The sequence below is a fragment of the Capra hircus genome, chromosome 16, assembly GCF_001704415.2.
Source record: "Capra hircus breed San Clemente chromosome 16, ASM170441v1, whole genome shotgun sequence".
In the NCBI taxonomy this organism is placed as follows: Eukaryota; Metazoa; Chordata; class Mammalia; order Artiodactyla; family Bovidae; genus Capra; species Capra hircus.
The window spans coordinates 32,311,162-32,331,785 of record NC_030823.1 but is presented as its reverse complement, the minus strand read 5'-3'; the positions used below and the strand labels follow the sequence as shown (position 1 = coordinate 32,331,785).

At 37.1% G+C, this 20,624-nt stretch overlaps 1 protein-coding gene across 7 annotated transcripts in view; it reads left to right on the top strand.

Annotated features, from left to right (window-relative positions):
- Nucleotides 1-20,624, top strand: part of SDCCAG8 (serologically defined colon cancer antigen 8) — a 243,569-nt gene that overhangs the window by 70,127 nt on the left and 152,818 nt on the right. For all 7 annotated transcript variants that reach the window (XM_018060258.1, XM_013970102.2, XM_005690561.3 and 4 more), the window contains exons 11-12: nucleotides 11,026-11,160; nucleotides 14,030-14,146. In XM_018060258.1, the coding sequence (XP_017915747.1) occupies nucleotides 11,026-11,160; nucleotides 14,030-14,146 (252 nt within the window). The remainder of the gene's footprint in view (nucleotides 1-11,025; nucleotides 11,161-14,029; nucleotides 14,147-20,624) is intronic.

Genomic DNA, 20,624 nt, shown 5'->3' with positions numbered 1-20,624 from the left:
GTGCCCTGCAGATATCCATATTTTAGTTCAACCTTGGTTAAATTAAGGAGAGATTACCCTTTCATTTCATCCCCCCACTCCCAAATTAGACATTGAGAAGATAAACTGCTTGTAAGAAATCAAGCCAAAAAAGTGATGATATGCTTTGTATAAAATAGGTTCTAACAAATTACAAAAAAAAGAGATGGTTGGATATCATCACCAACTCGATGGACATGAATTTGAGCAAGCTCCAGGAGTTTGCAATGGACAGGGAAGTCTGCATGCTGCAGTCCACGGGGTCGCAAAGAGTCAGACATGATTGAGTGACTGAACTGAACTGAACTGAACTGAACAAATTACATGATGAATAAGTGGAAGAGGGAAATTAGAGGCAAAAGGAACAGATAATATGAGATGGGCAGTGTTTGAAAAACAGTAACAAACTGGAATATAGAGTTTAGTGGAATCTAGTTTTAAAATTGCTATAGTAGAGCAAAACTGAACAAGATGTGGCCCTTGAAGTAACCCAAACAGTGGTTACATGTTCTGTTTGTTCAAAGCAGCCTCACAGCTTATACTGTAAGTTCTGTCTTATAATATTCCAAGATTTGAAAATTAACTCATTCAGCAAATATCTACTGATTATCTGCTGCGTGCACGGCAACGTGTAAGCCTGAGGCTATATAAAGAGAAAAATCACAAATTCTGCCCAGTGAGTTTTAAGTCATACAGGTATGTGAGGCAATGTAAACTCCCTTGTTTTCTTAGCTGTTTTTAAAAGAATTGTACCTGTCAAAACTTAACTTAAAGGTCAGTCTAACTCTCTCCCTTCTATGACTTGGATTGATGATCTCAGCTGGTGAAGAAAAATGCTACAATCTTGCAGATGACACCACCATACCCTTATGGTCTTTGGTGTCCATGGTTCTTTCGGTGCTTTCTAGCAGTCCTCCTATACATTCCTCTCTCTCCTGTTCATTCAGGGATTCAACAGGTACTAACTGGAGGCCCTGGGAATGTCATCATCACAGGACCAGTGCACTCCCCCCATGGAGTTTATAGGCTAGTGGGAGAGGTAGACATTAAGCACATACTTCCACAAATGAGTTTTTACCACTGCGATAAAAGCATGAAGGTACAGTATAGAGTTACCATGAAAATGCATAACAGGCAAGTATGGCTTAGTCTACACAGTCATGAAAGATTTTCCTAAGCATGAGATTTTATAAGTGAGACTCAAAGCAGTTGAGTAGGAAGTGGTCAGGGGAAGAGTTGAGGGGAAGTTTCAGACCCAGGAAAACAATACTCCCAAGGCTCGGAAGCTACAAAGCATAACCCTTTTTGGGAATTTAGAGAGAGTTTAAGTGACTGGAGCATAGGCAGTAAGAGACAGAGTAATGGAAGATGAGTTTGGAGAAATATGCAGGGACCAAATCATGAATGGTCTTAAAATCCATGTGAAAGATTTTAAATGTTATCCAAAAAGTGATGGTAAACCATTGAAGAATTGATGCTTCCAAATTGTGGTGCTGAAGAAGACTCTCGAGAGTCCCGTGGACAGAAAGGAGATCAAACCAGTCATTCCTAAAGGAAATCAATCCTGAGTATTCATTGGAAGGGCTGATGCTAAAGCTGAAACTCCAATACTCTGGCCACCTGATGCAAAGAGCTGACTCATTGGAAAAGACTCCGATGCTGGGAAAGATTGAGGGCAGGGGGAGAAGTGGGGGACAGAGGATGAGATGGTTGGATGGCATCACCAACTCAATGGACATGAGCTTGAGCAAACTTTGGGAGATAGTGAATGACAAGGAAACCTGGCATGCTGCAGCCATGGAGTCGCAAAATGTCCGACATAACTTAGCAACTGAGCAACAACAATAACAAACCATTGAATGGCTTTAAATTGGGCAGGTCATGATGCCATTTATATTTGAGAAAAATCATCTGTCCATAGATTTGAAAGGGGACCAGAATAAACCTCTTAGACCAAGTGGGAACTAATTACAGTAGTCCAGGTGTGAAATGATGGTATCTAAGACCCATTTTTCAAGGACTATTTCAAATCACTTTAATTCTTCTCAGATTCTCTACCATACTACCCTTCCCCTCATTCTCAGCAGAGCCTCTACTTACCTAACTAACAAAGAAAGTTGACACCATTAGATGGGAACCACTTCAACTTATTTATTTTCCCCCTCACTTCTGCCTAAAGTAAAATTTCACCTGCACTGCAACCCTGTCAGATGGGAGTGACTTCATCCTTTCCTCTTGCTCTGGATCCCATGCCCCTCAACCACCTCAGGGACCTATTTCCATTTGTTCCCCACTCTCTTCTGAATCTTCAGCCTTTACTTCACTATAGCCTTTTCCTTATCATCAGGAAAATAGTCTCTTTCTTCTAATCCAGTCATTCTCAATCTTAGCTACGTAGAAGTTCCAAAACTCTCATTCACCCAAGCTGAATCCCAAATGAATTATGGGAGAATAGTTGAGGGTAGGATCCAGGTGTCTGTATTTTTAAAAATTGTCCAGGTGATTCCAGTGTGCAGCCAAGGCTGGAAACCACCTTAGTAATTCCATATCCCTCCTTACTCTTTCCTGTAACAGTCAAATTTCGTGAAAGATTTGTCCATACATATTGTCTTTTGGGGGCTTCCTCTATGGCTTAGTGGTAAAGAACCCACCTGCCAGTGCAGGAGACACAGGAGATGCAGGTTCGATCCCTGGGTCAGGAAGATCTAGAGTAGGAAATGACAACCCACTCCAGTATTCTTGCCTGGAAAATCCCATGGACAGAGGATCCTGGTGGACTACAGTCCAGGGGGATGCAAAGAGTCAGACACGACTAAGCATGCATGGCCTTTTTCTCACCACTCATTGGCCCACTGCATTTCAGCTTCTGTGCCCATAGTCAATGAAATTACCATTGCTATGTTCACTGGAGACCTCCTAATGCTATTTTTCATGAATTATTTTTTTATTCTTATTCTCTTTAACAGTTTCTCTTTCTTTTATTTCTCTGAATCAATATTCTTGATTTGGGAAAATGATGATATGTGCCTTTTAGGTTAGTCTGAGTTTAAGGTGCCTTTGAGGTAATGAAAGAGACGCATCCAGAAAGCACCTTAATAGGAGGTTCTAGAGTTTAGCAGAGAGGTTTAGACTTAGATGTCTCTAGCACTACTGTGGCTTAAAATTTTTTTAAATTTATCTACTTATTATTTTGGTTATGCTGGATCTTCGTTACTGTACCGTAGCACTGGTGGGCTGTTGTCTCTGGGGTCGCACAGAGTCGGATACGACTGAAGCGACTTAGCAGCAGCAACAGCAGCACTACTGTGGCTTTAATTTCATCTACATTGTGCATGAGTGCACGCTCAGTCATGTCCAACTCTTTGCAACCCCATGGACTGTAGTCCACCAGGCTCCTCTGTCCATAAGATTTTCCAAGCATGAATACTGGAATGGGCTGCCATTTCCTTCTCCAGGGGATCTTCCTGACCCGAGGCTTGAACCTGTCTCTCCTGTATCGGCAGATGGATTCTTTTACCACTGAGCCACCTGGGAAGCCCCATATATATGGTATTGATTCCTAAATCTTTAGCTGTCTAGTGAGCTCCCAAACCAGCTTCACTTCCTACCTTCCCTTTCATAGTAGAACTACTGTTCATTCATCCAGCTGCCCAACTCAGAAATCTTGTTGTCATCCTTGTCTCCTCCTTCTCCCTCACCCTGTACATCATTAAGTTACCCAGTTCTAGAGATTCAGATCCCTACCAATGTTGCCCTGTCTCTCCATCCCACTGCTCTCCATATCTTACCCTTGGATGATTCCTACAGCCCCGTGTGGTCTCCTTGTTTCCAGTCTCACCTCCTTCTCATTTGTTCTCTTACCCAAATATCCAAGGATGCTATTTCTAAAATGAATCCATCAATAAGGCAGTCTCTTTCTTTAAAATCCTTTCATGTCTCTCGTTAACCCCATGGATAAAATTTAAGCTCTCTCTCTCTTTTTTTAAGATTAATTTATGTATTTTAATTGGAGGCTAATTACTTTACAATATTGTAGTGGTTTTTGCCATACATTGACATGAATCAGCCATGGGTGTACATGTGTTCCCCATCCTGGACCCCCCTCCCCCTTCCCTCCCCATCCCATCTCTCAGGGTCATCCCAGTGCACCAGTCCTGAGCACCCTGTCACATGCATTGAACCTGGACTGGAGATCTGTTTTACATATGATAATGTACATGTTTCAATGCTATTCTCTCACAGAATAGCATTTGCTGTCTCGCATATAGGGTCATTATTACCATCTTTCTAAATTCCATATATATGCATTAGTATACTGTATTGGTGTTTTACTTTCTGACTTACTTCACTCTGTATAATAGGCTCTAGTTTCATCCACTTCATTAGAACTGATTCAAATACATTCTATTTAATGGCTGAGTAATATTCCATTGTGTATATGTACCACAGCTTTCTTATCTATTCGTCTGCCGATGGACATCTAGATTGCTTCCTTGTCCTGGCTATTGTAAACAGTGCTGCAATGAACATTGGGGTACATGTGTCTCTTTCAGTTCTGGTTTCCTTGGTGTGTATGCCCAGCAGTGGGATTGCTGGGTCATAAGGCAGTTCTATTTACATTTTTAAAAGGAATTTCCACACTGTTCTTCATAGTGGCTGTACTAGTTTGCATTCCCACCAACAGTGTAACAGGACTCCCCTTTCTCCCCACCCTCTCCAGTATTTATTGTTTGTAGACTTTTTGATAGCAGCCATTCTGACCAGCGTGAGATGGTACCTCATTGTGGTTTTGATTTGCATTTCTCTGATAATGAGTGATGTTGAGCATCTTTTCATGTGTTTGTTAGCCATGTGTGTGTCTTCTTTGGAGAAATGTCTGTTTAGTTCTTTGGCCCATATTTTGATTGGGTCATTTATTTTTCTGAAATTGAGCTGCAAGAGCTGCTTATATATTTTTGAGATTAGTTGTTTGTCAGTTGCTTCATTTGCTATTATTTTCTCCCATTCTGAAGGCTGTCTTTTCATCTTGCTTATAGTTTCCTTCATTGTGCAAAAGCTTTTAGGTGTAATTAGGTCCCATTTGTTTATTTTTGCTTTTATTTCCACTACTCTGGGAGGTGGGTCATAGAGGATCCTGCTGTGATTTATGTCAGAGTGTTTTGCCTATGTTTTCCTCTAGGAGTTTTAGAGTTTCTGGTCTTATGTTTAGATCTTTAATCCATTTTGAGTTTATTTTTATGTATGGTGTTAAAAAGTATTCTAGTTTCATTCTTTACAGGTGGTTGACCAGTTTTCCCAGCACCACTTGTTAAAGAGATTGTCTTTTTTCCATTGTGTATTCTTGCCTCCTTTGTCAAAGATAAGATGTCAGTAGGTGTGTGGATTTATCTCTGGGCTTTCTATTTTGTTCCATTGATCTATATTTCTGTCTTTGTGCCAGTACCATCCTGCCTTGATGACTGTAGCTTTGTAGAATAGCCTGAAGTCAGTGGGTGGATTCCTCCAGTTCCATTCTTCTTTCTGGAGATTGGTTTGGCTATTCGAGGATTTTTTATATTTCCATACAAATTGTGAAATTATTTGTTTATTGCTTTGGGTAGTATACTTATTTTCACTATATTGATTCTTCCATTCCATGAACATAGTATATTTCTCCATCTATCTGTGTCATCTTTGATTTCTTTTATCAGTGTTTTATAGTTTTCTATATATAGGTCTTTTGTTTCTTTAGGTAGATTTATTCCTAAGTATTTTATTCTTTTCATTGCAATGATGAATGGAATTGTTTCCTTAATTTCTCGTTCTGTTTTCTCATTGTTAGTGTGTAGGAATGCAAGGGATTTCTATGTGTTAATTTTATATCCTGCAACTTTACTATATTCATTGATTAGCTCTAGTAATTTTCTGGTGGAGTCTATAGGGTTTTCTATGTAGAGGATCATGTTAGCTGCAAACAGTGAGAGTTTTACTTCTTTTCCAATCTGACTTCCTTTTATTTCTTTTTCTTCTCTGATTGCTGTGGCTAAAACTTCCAAAATTATGTTGACTAGTAGTGGTGAGAGTGGTCACCCTTGTCCTGTTCCTGATTTTAGGGGAAATGCTTTCAATTTTTCACCATTGAGGATAATGTTTGCTATGGTTTATCATATATGGCTTTTATTATGTTGAGGTATGTTTCTTCTACGGAGAAGGCAATGGCAACCCACTCCAGTACTCTTGCCTGAAAAATCCCATGGATGGAGGAGCCTAGTAGGCTGCAGTCCATGGGGTCGCTAAGAATTGGACATGACTGAGCAACTTCACTTTCACTTTTCACTTTCCGGCATTGGAGAAGGAAATGGCAACCCACTCCAGTGTTCTTGCCTGGAGAATCCTTCTATGGCTGCTTTCTGGAGGGTTTTTATCATAAATGGATGTTAAATTTCATCAAAGGCTTTCTCTGCATCTACTGAGATAATCATATGATTTTAATCTTTCAACTTGTTAATGTGGTGTATCACATTGATTGATTTGTGGGTATTAAAGAATCATGGCATCCCTGGGATAAAGCCCACTTGGTCATGATGTATGATCTTTTTAATATGTTGTTGTATTCTGTTTGTTAGAATTTTGTTAAAAATTTTTGCATCTGTGTTCATCAGTGATATTTGCCTGTAGTTTTCTTTTTTTGTGGCATCTTTTTAAGCTCTTTCACTATAACGTAAAGATTGTACATTTTTTTCCCCCTCTGTTTCTTCAGTCTCATCTCCCTTCTCTTTTCTTTCTTACATTACCGCCATACTAACCTACTTGCACTTTCTCAAATGTGCAGACTTGCTAGTCTGCTGTACCAATTCTTCATTTCAGAATTTTGCAGGGCCTTGCCCTTCCTCTCCCATCCCTGCACCCCTTACCCACCATTGCCTAGAGGACTCTTCTTCCAGCCTCTCTGACTGATGGTTTAGAGTTCTTGACACCATATCTTCTCATAGTCTCCAAATGATGAATTTTTGGGAGCCCCTCCTATGGGCTTCTATAACTCAATTTATTGCAAAATCTTATTGAATGATCTCCCCTAATTTACTGTGATTCCCCTGCATGTATGGTTTGTTAACATCCTAATTGCTTGACACATTCCTCCCACATAAAATGTGCTCAATATATATTTATTGAATGAATACAAGGGGAATACAAGTGGAAGAAAGAAGGCCCCAGGCCATTGGAAAGGCATGCGTTCATGCCTGCTCAGTTGTGTCCAACTCTAGTGACCCTATGGACAGTAGCCCTCCAGGCTTCTCTGTCCATAGGATTCCCCAGGCAAGAAGAACATGGAGTGGGTTGCCATTTCCCTCTCCGGGAAAGGTATAACTAAAATGCTAAGAGTTCAGAGAATCAGAACAGATTTCTGTCTGCAAGAGATCATGGAAAACTTTGTGGAGAAGATGGCATTTTAACTGAGAGTCAAAAAAAAAAAAAAAGGCAGGAAAACTTTATGGAGAAGATGGCATTTTAACTGAGCGTCAAAAAAAAGGCAGGATTTAGAAATGCAGTATGAGGGGCAGATATACCAATGTGAGTAAGGTGTGGAGGAAGGTAAAGTTGTGAGCTGAGCTTATGTGAGAGAGAGAATGGCATCAAGAACAAAGATCAGCCACTAATTATGCCTAGGAAACTTTTTTCCTGGGTTGTTTAGTGGCAACTTTTGCCCTGCTGAGTACTTTTACTATGTAAAAATATGTTGATGAGAATTCCTGAAAAGAAGAAATGAAGTCTGAAATGTGACAGGCAATATTCCAGGTGCTTTTATGTATAATTTTCTTAAACTGGTAATTATTTTATAAACAAAAGTGGCCACAGAAATACAGTGCATTTCTGATTTCTTTTGTCCCCATTAAGCCTTATTTGACACTTAATCTCAAGATCCTGCCCCCAAATAAAGATGTATGAATAAAGAGTTGAAAGCAATCCTAGCAGTGAAGGCAGTACTCTCACAGGAAATGGCAGAATCTTTGAAGTAAAAGGCTTTAGTGTTGAATCCAATTTGACCTTTTTGTGACCTTGAACAATTCATTTACTCTCCAAATTTCAGAGTAGTAAATGACAGATTTGATCTACTTAAAGAATTGATAGAATTAAATAAAATAACGTTTTGAAGTACCTAACAAACTACCTGGCTTAGGGTGGACATTACAAAAATTTTAGTTTGTGGCTATTATCCTTCTCTAGTGAAAGAGTTAGCTCTATTGGGTAGCTTTCTTGGACCTTTGTGTTAGTAAAAGCTGACACATTTTATTATAAAGTCCAGCTTTATTTTTTTATTTATTAGCTTAAATGAATTTGGGAAAATTCTTAGTTTTCATTTTTTTCAATAGAAAGTTAATCCAATACATTCCTTTTCCAAGGGGATTAAAAAAGAATATTATCACACTGCCTAGCACCAGAAGTTACTTTAGTAGGAAGTCTCAACAACCACAACATTTTAAGTTCTCATGGTTAGTGTTGGAGCAAGTGTCCCTGCTTTCCTTGTGGTGGGCTTGCTTCTGAGACTTGTATATTCTTTCTCTCTTTTTATTGTTTTTCTTCTTCCCTGTCTTCCTACTGCTTTAAAAATTTCATTTATGTGGGAAGCTCTAGAAGAGCAGATGCCTTCCACCTAGACAGATTTTGAATCATTCCTCCATGAACAGTTCTTGCTGTGAGTTTGCCTGTTGGCATCAGTAATGGTCTTTGGTTGCCCTAAGACACTAAGTTTATTAGTTCATCAGTTCTTCAGTCTTCTATTTATTGAATGCCCCCTGTGGTTTGTGAATTTTCTCAGTTGGTTTCTTGATAATAGCCCGTTGCTAGAATCCCTAATTCTTGTACCTTTTTTTATGAGGAATGCCATTTTATACTATGTTCAATTCACCAGGGACTGTTTCATTGTAGAAATTTCTATCAAGCTCTCCCATCCTGGGTGTCCTTGTCTCTTGCTTGCCCCTGTCAAAGTTTAAAGGACTTACCTGATGTCAACACCCTGGCCCTCCAACAGTGTTGCAGCTGTCTGTGTTACTTCTGCCTCTGCAACAGATGTGGGTGGAGAAGTTCCTGCAGTGTAATGTTGACTTCCAGATGGTGGGCATGGGGAAAAAGAAGGTGTGTCAATAGGAGGGGAGGCTCCGGGAAATGGGTGACAGAAGGGAGCAGACAGGTAGTGGGTAGAGGAAACAAGTGATGGGTGGCAGAGGGAGGGAATCATGTGGAAAGTGCACGATTTGTCACATGCTATAGAAACTGACTCGGAATTTTCCACTAGCAAAATAAATGTCTGCACATTTACTTCAAAAAAGCCGCACAATGTTAATACATTTGCCATAAGATTCACATAAATAATACATGAATTTTTTAGTAGCTGGTAATTAAAGTTTGTTGTTATTGTAAGGTTCCAGAAAAGCTATAATTACATATTCATAATATGCTTCCTCATGCACTTGAATTTTTAAATTAAGGAAATTTTGTTAGTATTTTTGATTTGTTACAGTTAACTTCTTTTGACCTTTAATTTTTGTTTCAGATTGTAATCTGCATAAGGATAGTTCATAGCTTGGTATTAATAAAAGAAATTTTACATGCAATTTAGATTTGTAGCCAATTTCTTGATGATAAATGTACAATTCCCCACAATCCCTAGACAAGTTAAATAATACCTCTACTGTCTAAATTAGAAAATAGCTACCTGAGCTCATTATTTTGATATTTTCAATTTTAGTTAGTTGCCAAAGGCAATCTTGATTTTTATTACAAACTTTATAGGTACTGATTTCTGTTGTAAAACTGAATTCACACCCATGTTAGTGTACAGTGGTAGATTTTAAATATTATGTCAAATATTATGTCAAAATTGTTATCAGTTTTTGTTTTGGCTGATTAAAAACAAATAACTATGTTTTGATCTGGGGGCAAGGTAGCATTTCTTCATCACTTTAAAAGTGCTAATACAAATGAGAAACTAATTGCCTAGAAAAGTTTGACTCACCAGAGCAGAAGTTAAAATGTAATTGCAAACTGAAAACTATGAAGGTTAAATCTAAGGTCTGGAAGGCATTTCTAACCCTTAGAAGAAAAACTAAGCACCTGCTATCATAGAGTCCCTCAGAAAAGCCATTTATTCTAATGATTCAAATTCATCAAACATTAATCATATGCCTCTTAAGGAATATGTTGTTGAGGAACTTCTAGTCTAATGAAGAAACAGACAGCAAAAAATATGACGTCTTAAGCACTATGCATGTAAATAATTTCAGTTGATAAAGAATATATCAATAAAATTTTAAATATAGTTTAACATGGAGGATAAATTCAGCACCTTTATTCTTGTGTCTGCCTTAATACAAAATTACTAAAATACTTAGTGTTTTTAAAAAATACTAATTCTTATTGAATTTTTCGGATATTAGACATGTCTTTCTAAAGTGCTTAGAAATTCATAAACTCTGTTATTAGAGACAGTGTAGCATATGGAAGTTTCTAAAAAAATGTCTGCTCACTGATTCTATTTTTAATATTTAAAAAGCATGGTGGGGCTTCCCTGGTGATCCAATGGCTAAGACTCTGGTGTTCCCAATACAGGAGGACAGGGTTCCATTCCTGATCAGGTAAATAGATGCCACATGCTGTAACCAAAGATCCAGCATGCTGTAACTAAGACCTGGTACAGCCACATAAATACGTACATACATATCTTTTAAAAGTAAAAAACATGGTGACTCTAAGTAACAATACTGCATTGTATATTTGAAAGCTGCTAAGAGAGTAAATCTTAAAAGTTTAGGGGAAAAAAGTAATTATGTGAGGTGATAGTCAAGGGAGATTGATAAATTGAGAATGCAGAGTCATGGAGATACCCTATCCACAGGGAAGTGACTTGAGTCCAGTGGCCATGCTGAGACTGTTAACTCAAGATGTTTTAAATATTTATTTTGTCAAATGACATTATCATTCCTAAATGATAAAATAAAATAAAAGTCCTACTTTTATTTCCTGTTATAGATGTTGACCCTATCTCAGAATATTGCCCAACTGGAGGCTGAGGTGGAAAAGATTACAAGAGAGAAGATATCAGCTGTTCATCAACTTGAGGAAATTCAAAACCAGCTTGCTTCCCGGGAAATGGATGTCACAGAGGTACAAAGAGAGATTTTAGTTTACTAATTATGGAAATCTTTTCTCTGAAAATTTTTTCCTAGTCTGTAAATCTCAGGAAGAAGTCTGGAGTAGAAAGTTTTTTTTGTTGTTTCGAGACAGTAAAGATCCACATAATGGTCATTCAGCAAGCATTTATTTATTAGCATCAGGCCCTTTGCTAGGTGCTGCAAATACGAAGATGGGTTAGACACAAACAATGTCCTCAAAGAACTTAAGGGTTAAGTTGTTGAGACAAACTTGTAAATAGGCAAATTTTATTACTTTAATTAGTAAGTATTTGATAAAACTTGTATTTCTAAATTAGTCAGTTAGGGGTAATTTTTTCCCCAGAGATGGTATAAGTTTGGTCTTCTCAATAATACTAAAAGACATACATTTATTTACAACATAAAGGTGTGTTTAACATAAAAAAATTCTCTACCTCTCATTCGTTTCAGACCTGGTCTTTAAAATCAAAATTCTAATACTACAACTTCTTATTCTATTGGTCCTTAAATTTATACTTTACACTATGCTATCACAATGTCTGCGCTATGGGCATCCACAAACTTGTGAACCAGGAACTGAAATGTTTAATGGTCATTAAGTGGCTAAGGTACATGTTTAAGAAACACTAGAGGTCTATGTAGACTTCAGTAATCATTGGTTTAAGATGAAGTAACTCAATAGGGAAATGCATGGTGTAATAAATTAAATCAATTTGTTTTTCATCAACACATACCAGATAATTTTGTTAAAATGCACACTCATTTCATATTGTATTTTATTTCTCAACATATTTTCCCAAATTCTGACACATTTTTAATGCCATTATTGCTTTATAACTCAGTAATTTGAATTATCTTTAATATATATTAGGAAAGGAAGTCTAATTTTTCTTTTTTTCCCTTGAATTTATATAGTTCTTCATTTGCTTTCTAAAATTCCAGCTAGTTCATGCAAAGCTTAAAATATCATATTTGCCAGTATGATTGATGTGTTTGTGTGGAAGTGGGGGGTAGAAGTAAGGGAATTGGTGCAGAGGGATAGAAATGGTTGACCTGGATAATAGGTGAGAGCTACATGAGGATTTTTAGTTCATTATAAGGAGAGAACTTTCTGTTGAAATATGGACAGTAAAGAATGAGTACTCTGTCTTTAGAACTGTTCAAAAGGACTCAAACATCAGGGGAGTGCCTTGTGATTGCTTCCAACTCTGGGATAATATAATCCTAGTTAAATTTAATTTGCTGATTTATTTTAGATGAAACTGAAGTGTTACAAATAAATTTAACAAATGCATTTTAAACCGAAATTAGTGAGGCAGGGAAACTTTAAAAATAAACTTAAGGGATACAATTATTTTAAATAGGACTTAATGCTTAGATAGTTATTATATATAATAATTTTGTACTGATACTGAGTTTTAAGCACCATGGCTGTGTAGTTGTTATGTGTTGGTATTATAATTTGGATTTTTAAATTGTATTCTTATATGTAAATCAAATAGATTGAAATAGTGAAGGAAGACAATTAGGGCTCCTCTCATGTTTTTCTGTAGTTCTTGATTTTTAAATTTTACTTAGCTTTGACTAGTAATTTTTTGTGCATTATTAATATTTTTTAAATTGAAAGGATCAGCTCTCACATATTGAAGATATCTGAATTTCAAATACAGTTTTTAGTAATTTTATTCATTTCTTAAAAACTCTTTGAGGGTCACTGGGTAGAAACTTAGTTTTTCTTCTATCTTGTCACTGTAATTTTCAAACACAGACTAGTTTAGTCTTAAGGTATTTTTTATTTAAACATAGGAAATGCATATAGATTTTACAAGATTCTAAAGCTTCAATAATGATGAAACTAATTTCTAAAATTCTAATAATCACTTTGGAGAACTACCAAAATTAAAAAGTTTCAGGTATAATAGTCATTGGATGATACCTAATTTTTAAAATCTCATATTTGTAACTTAGAAACTGACTTAGCAGACATGTATTATTTGATCTCCCTACAAGTTCTCAGTTGTCTCAGAAGTTTGTAACTTCTTTATTTAGATTTGTCTGCTAGTTGCATTTTCTAAATGTATTTATCTGTATGGAGATACCCTGGATTGAAAGAATATGTAAAGGATGATACATAATTTTTAGATACTACATGTGTTTATTATTTAATACTGTATTAAAATCATTTCACTTACATGTATATTTTCCTTTAATGTTAAATGCCATAGTTATTTTAAAAGCAGAGTGGACTTAGTTGCAGTCTATGATTTTTAATTTTCTTAACTTGAATACATAGTATTCTGCATGGTAAGACTGACATTATCTACAAAGCCTACAGTAAATACTGGCTGGGTTCTACTCTAAACATAAATATTAATAATAGAGTCTATTAACAGAGAGAAGAATTCTTTTATTAATTTCCTTAAATAAAAGCCTAACTGAGAAATAGTTTCAAGGTAAGTTTTAATATAGAAAAAACTATATTAATTTTTAATATAGTTTTTAAAATAACATAGCTTAATATTTTAATTAATAATTTTACCTATTCAAAAGTGAGATGATAGTGCATTTTAGAAGGTCATATGCAATTGAAGCTCTTATTTTACATGAAAAATTCTTGTGTATATTACCAGAGTTCCCTGGTTATGCTTTGCTTTATCTGTAATTTGAAGTTGCGAGACTCAACAATAGCTGATATTGCCTCCACATCTTAACAATATATTGAATACGCAAATAGAAAATGCCATTCTTAGAAAACTTGTTTTATTTATTCATATGACCTCTAGGGGGCACCAAAAGATCTAATTGCAGGCATTGACTAGTAGATTCCAGTAGCTATTGATCTAGTTTTTGTAATCTAACAGGTGTGTGGAGAAATGCGCTATCAATTGAATAAAACCAAAATGGAGAAGGATGAGGCCGAAAAGGAGCACAGAGAGTACAGAACAAAAACTAAAAGGGATCTTGAAATTAAAGATCAGGTAAGATTTGATACAAATGTAGTACCTGCAGCAATTAAAGATATAACTAATGTTTTTTTTCCTGAAATCTTTGTGATTTTATTCCTAAGTCATTTATTTCTGTTATATTCTTTCTAATTAATGGAATGATCCAATTTATACTATTAAAAGAATTTCATATACAGTTGCCTAAAATTATTCGCATGAAGTTGTAAGAATACAACTGCATGCATATGAAATTCCACTCTGACGGGTCATAAATATACATTTGGATATATGTATCTATTACTTAAAAAAGTTAAAAAAAATGTTCTAATGCACATTTTGAACCTAAAATATATGTAAATAAAGTTCTTGAAATATGCCAACTTGAATCCAATTTTAAGTGAAAAAGTTTAAAATTTGTGAGATGAGATGAGTTGATATGTAAACATGTCAATCAAATTGATTGTTGGCAGAGTGGAACCAGTTTTAACTAAGACTATCATGAATATGTTTGTTCAGGAAACCTAAATACAGTAAAACTGGAAATGTTAGGGAAAAAAATGTTACTTACTTCAATTTAAGTTTGAACAGATGTTTTACATTATATCTTTGTTGAGATCATGTAGATACTTCAATTTTAATTGACAACATGGATAAAGTTTTTAGTGAGACAGTTCCAAATATACTGACTTTTGATTTTCTTAGTTTTGTGTGACAGAACATTGAAAGCTTTCATTCTTTATATTCAGTGAAAGCAGGTTGATAAATCTATTCAATTAAAATAAGACAATTCTCAGTGACATTATTTTAAAGAAATCACTATGGTTTAAAAGGGGGTAGCCCAAAGTAAATTTTTTGAAATATGTTTTAGTTCAACATTTTTTACCAAATTTTCCAACATATTTGTTTTTCAGCCCAATCAGCTCTCTATGCAAATAATGCAAAGACAATCAGGAAAAGTATTGAAAATGAAAGTGATAATGAAATATAGTACAAAAAGTTTTTCAGGTGGTGGCTGAAATTCCTAGTACTGAAATAAAATCCAAACAGCCAAAATCAAATTCTGCTTTTGCACCACTACATTCATAGTGTTATAATGAGTTTTAAATTTTCAGAAGAATTTTCGTTATTAACAAATAATGTACATTTCATTATGTTCAAATAATGACACTATTTTATTCTATCCAGTTGGGGGCGTGCCTGATAGTGGAATTAAAAATCCTTTATATCAGAAACTGAAGGTCTAGTATTACCAACCAACATGGAACTTTCCTTTTCTGATGTATCATAGCTTTTTAAAAAAGGTATCATATTGTCATGTTCCCTAGCATTATTATATGCCTTTCCTATTATTCTGTAGCATCTGCTAGCATAACATTTTAGACTAACTGAAATAAGGTAGAGTCTCCAAGCTATTTAAAAATTACATTTTAATGTTCTAGAGAGAAAAAAATACTATAGGAGCAAAAAGATTATAATATATCTTAAAAATGAATAACATGCAGAAGTATTTGTAATATTTTTCTTTTCTCACTATATCTCAGTTTAATTAACTACTAATGATGTGGAGGCTAAATTCTGCAGGATTTTTAAAAGGAGCAGTTTTCATTTGTAAATATTACCTGCTAAATAGTGAAACATGAACAGTTTTTATAATGATTTCAATGTTGTTTTTAGATAGAGGTATGCCTTTTTAGGATGTCAGAGTTAGGAATAAACTCTCCTAATAGTTTTCCAAGATGTTTCTAATGTGATGTGCATACTGTTTTTTTCTCAGACAGAATTTGAGGGCATCTTCTAGGTACTCTGTGTAACTATTCTGAATTGAACAGACAGTTGCCAAACAAGAAAGTAGTGGTGTCTCATTCCATGGATGGTCTGGAGTAGCAAGGCAGCAATTGTTCTTTGGTCTTTCAGCCATGACCTGACCTTCTGTCTTTAGGACTGAAGAAGCTACTTTGCTTGGCCACCATCTGCACTCAGGAGAGAAATTTACATTTAACTTTTAAAAGCTGGGCTGTTGAACATATATCTAAAATACCTATAAAATAATATACAACGATTTAACTTTTAAAGTGTTACATATCATGCAATTCGGAAAAACAGGAAGGCTATCTCTATGTTTACAAACAAGATGTTCCTTGTAATATGGTCCTTTTATTTATATTTTTGTTAATCTGGCCTCTTGATACATTTTTAAAGTAGGTGGGAAACTGTCAGATTGGAATGTGGTGAGAACAAGAGCTTTTTTGATGTATACAAAACAGGGCAAATGGTTGAGCACCAAAGTCATTTTCCTTGTGACCCAAGCCTTGACTCTGGCATAATTAGAAGGGAAGGTTAGGAGAAAAACAATGACCATCTCTTCCTCCCATTTTCTCCTTTTCTCTTTTTTTATTGTGTCAGGAACTGATGGGCAGATTATCCTTCCCATCAACTAACTCCTTTGTATCTCTTCAGTTAGAGCTCCCGCCAGCCTCAGAGGATGCTTCTAGCACCAAAAAAAAAAAAAAAAAAAGGACCTTTGGTATGTAGAAGAATGAAAAATCTGTGCCCTGATTTTTTATTAGAAAATTTTTATAGGCAACAGTTAGACACATACACACACTCCACTATGGGGATTTTAAAATATTTGTGAAGGTAAAGAGACTATTACAATGAAATCCCACGTCTCCATCACGCAGGTTCCTCATTTTGCAATTCTGTTCCTTCGACTTCACATTTTATCTTCCCGTCTTCATTGTCATCTTCACCTTCCTTGTCACCTTTATCATCCTTTTCTTCTTCACCTTCTTTTCCTCTCCTGTCGTTTTCCTTCTCTTCTGCTTTTGAAATATATAAAGTCATGTCATTTCACCCATAATAAATGCAGATTTACACAGATGTAAACTCTGTATACATCTATGAAGAATTTTTTCACAGTCACTATGTCATCACACCTAACAATATTAACAGTAATTCTTTAATATCCTATAATGCACAACCCATATTCGATTTTTTTCTGACCATCTCTACAATGACTGTAGTCAGCTTATTCGAATCAGGAAGATAGTTATGTTTTTGTATGTTAGAATGTTGTGGTGTTATCTTCTTTAATAGAAAATAAAGGGAAATCTTAGAAAAATTTTGCCTTTCCCTGTCTGTTGTTATCAGTAAGTTTCAAGCATAATGTCTTGATAGTGCTTTATATTTGTAAGGTACTTCAAAGGAAATATGAATTAATCCTGTAGCAAACTATCTGAAGGAAATGGCTACCTTGCAGCAACCCCCATCATCATATTCTGAAAGGAGCCTGTTAGTCTGACATTCAAAATATATAATTAATTTCAGAGCCTTACATTTAGGATTTAGGAAGGTGGCAGGAAGCCCTGGCAGCACGAAGGGTAGCTGACTCTGAAATGAGCGATACATAGTGAAGTTTTCTGTATTAGCTTCCATTTTGGGGGATGAGTCTCAGAGGTGATTCTTTACAGCCCCTAATCTTTGATTAGGGCCTAATACAAAATGAAAAATACAAAGTTCTTTGTTCCTCAAAACAGGAAAAAAGTGATGTTAAAGGGAATAAATTATGAAACATTTTCCTTTCTCCTGCAGTCGGCTTCTCTCCTCTCTCTCCCCTTTCTCCTTTCCCTCTTCCTCCGTCCTCCTGCATGTCATTTATTTGCTATTTAGTGTTGGACCCCCTCCAGCATGGGAGACTCATGGTGGGAGCTGCAGACCCCCATAGGTGCCCCATGACTGGTTATACAGATGGGTCCAGTTTCCAGGTTTCCCATGCCACCAGCTAAAAAACCTGTAATACCACGCCCCACTGGGGAAGAGAGACAGTCAGTCTTCATCCCAGGGTGGGTCAGCTGGGCAGCCTCCACGTGCTGGGATCAGGGTGGGCAGAGGCTCCACGCTGAGTCCGCTGAGTGTGCTGTAGTGCCGTCAGGCAGGAGCAGGGGTCGTCAACTCCATGTCCCACCCTCAGATGTCAGGGATGTACATACTCAACCCAACCTTTCTCAGACTCAAATCCAGGCTCCCACCAGATGTGCAGGATAACAGCAGAGCTCGGGGGCATGCCCGCACGCTCAGTTGCTTCAGTTGTGTCCAACGCTTTGCGACACTATGGACTGCAGCCTGCCAGGCTCCTCAGTCCATGGGATTCTCCAGGCAAGAATGCTGGAGTGGACTGTCATGCCCTCCTCCAGGAGATCTTCCTGACCCAGGGATCGAAACTGGGTCTCCTGCATTACAGGTGGATTCTCAGCCACCAGTGAAGCCCAGCAGAACATGTTCCTCCCCCTAACACTGCTGTGACCTGGTCCCATCCATGGTGGAGGGCAGCACGGTCCCAAGGCAGGAGCCAGGAAGAGGAAACTAAAAGGGAACAAGTGTCCAAGCCGTGAGGCAGTAGACAGACAAGACCACAGATTAAGTGGGGCTTCCATTGGTGCCATCAGACTTCACCAGTAAAACCCAGATTCCAACATAAAATCATTGAGAAGAATTTTAAAACGTTGACCACAGAGCATTAAACTGCAAGTGCAGAGCCCTTCTAAACACAGGTCCCTATGTGAGCACACTAATCACACGCCCATGAAGCCACCATAGCTATGGGGATAAGCAGACAGAGATTTGGTGTGCTAATGCAGGGGTCCCCAATCCCTGGGACTGGTAGTGGTCCCAGGCCTTCGGGAACTGGCCACACAGCAAGAGGTGAGCAGCGGGCGAGTGTGGGAAGCTTCATCTGCCACTCCCTATTGGTTGCATTATCTCTGGAACCATCGCCCCACCACTTCCTTCCGTGGAAAAACTGTCTGCCACCAGCACAACACTGTAAAGCAATTTTCCTCCAATTAAAAAATAAAAAAAAAATTTAAAAATCGTCTTCCACAAAACTGTCCATGGTGCCAAAAAGGTTTGGGGCCACCGTGCTAATGCACATAGATACATGCCTACTTATAGAGATATGAGCATATGTTTACGCACAGGTGCCCTGTAGCTGTAGAAGAGGGCTAGCAAACGACAGCCCACGGGCAGCTCTGACCTGCAGGCAGTTGTTAGAAATCAGATTGTCACAGAGCACGGTGACACTCGCTTGTTACTGTACTGCCTATGACTGCTTTCCTGCCACGAGGCAGAGTTGAGAAGCTGTGGCATAGCCCACCACAACTGAAATACTTGCTCTCTGAGCCTTTACTGAAAATGCTTGCCAACCCCTGTCCTGAGGAAAAGATAAAACTCTTGTTTCCCCTGCCCTCTAGAATGTGGAGCTTTGAGATTGAAGACTCACCAATCTTGACGTATAACGTAACAGCTTTAGAGCATTTCGCAGTATAGGAAATGTGCCTGATGCCTGAGCTCTTAGTCATCTAGCGGCATCAGCAGATGGGTATAGGACTGGTCATTGTGTTAGGGTCTGATTAGAGGCATGTGACTTAATAATGGCTTGGATGGGGGTACAAATATAAATACATAAATTGTTTTGTAATAATAGTACAAAATGTTTAGGTTAGTTTAATTTCTGTCAAAGATAAGACTTTCTTATCAGTATGGTGTAAGTTAGAATTCTGGAGTTGTGGCTAACATTGCATAGGAAGTGTTGAAGTTCAAAATTACCCGAGAGGGGTAATCAAAGAAAATATTTAAGGATAAAGCACATATACAAAAGAAGTAAATCTGCAAATTTTTACTAGAAAATTAGGGCAAAAAAAGGATTTGAGGGTTGTTTATATCTACAGCAGCATGACTCCACACTTTAATGCTGACATTAAAAAATGTAGACTGTGTCAACACAAGAGTTATAAGTTCAGTTGAATTCATTAGATTGTTGGGAGTAGTACATCTGTTTTGTATGGCTGTGTAGAGAGGAAGCCCTATGTGTCCTAAAGTACGACCTACTTAAGGCCTGAGAAATAAAAGCAATAAAGGAAAGTTGAAGAATTGTACCTTTCTACTTAGAGAAGACTAAAACTGCTTCACTTGTCTTTCTGGACTTGACATAATTTTAAGGAGAAAGCTAAACACTTGTTCTTGATCTTTAGTAAGGAAAGAATAAGAACAAAGAGATTAAATCACAGCAACTGGAAATTATAGTAGCCCAAAATAAGAATTTTCTGACAGCAAGATGATTGAAATAGATTGCTGTAACAGATCATGAAACTTTTAGCTTTAAACAGACACTAAAGGATCTCTGAGGTCCATTGTCTTTTATTTGATTCTGGAAACATCCTAGGAACATTTCATTGTCTGTATTAATGTGGCTACTAAGGGTAGTAATATTTGTCTTTTCTATAATTTAGGGCTTCCCTAGTGGCTCAGATGGTAAAGAATCTGCCTGCAATGCAGGAGACCCAGGTTTGATCCCTGGGTGATGAAGATCCCCTGGAGAAGGAAATGGCAACCCACTCCAGTATTCTTGCCTGGAGAGTTCCATGGACAGAGGAATCTGAGGGGCTACTGTTCCTGGGGTCACAAAGGGTCAGACATGACTGAGTGACTAACACTTACACTATCATTCATAATT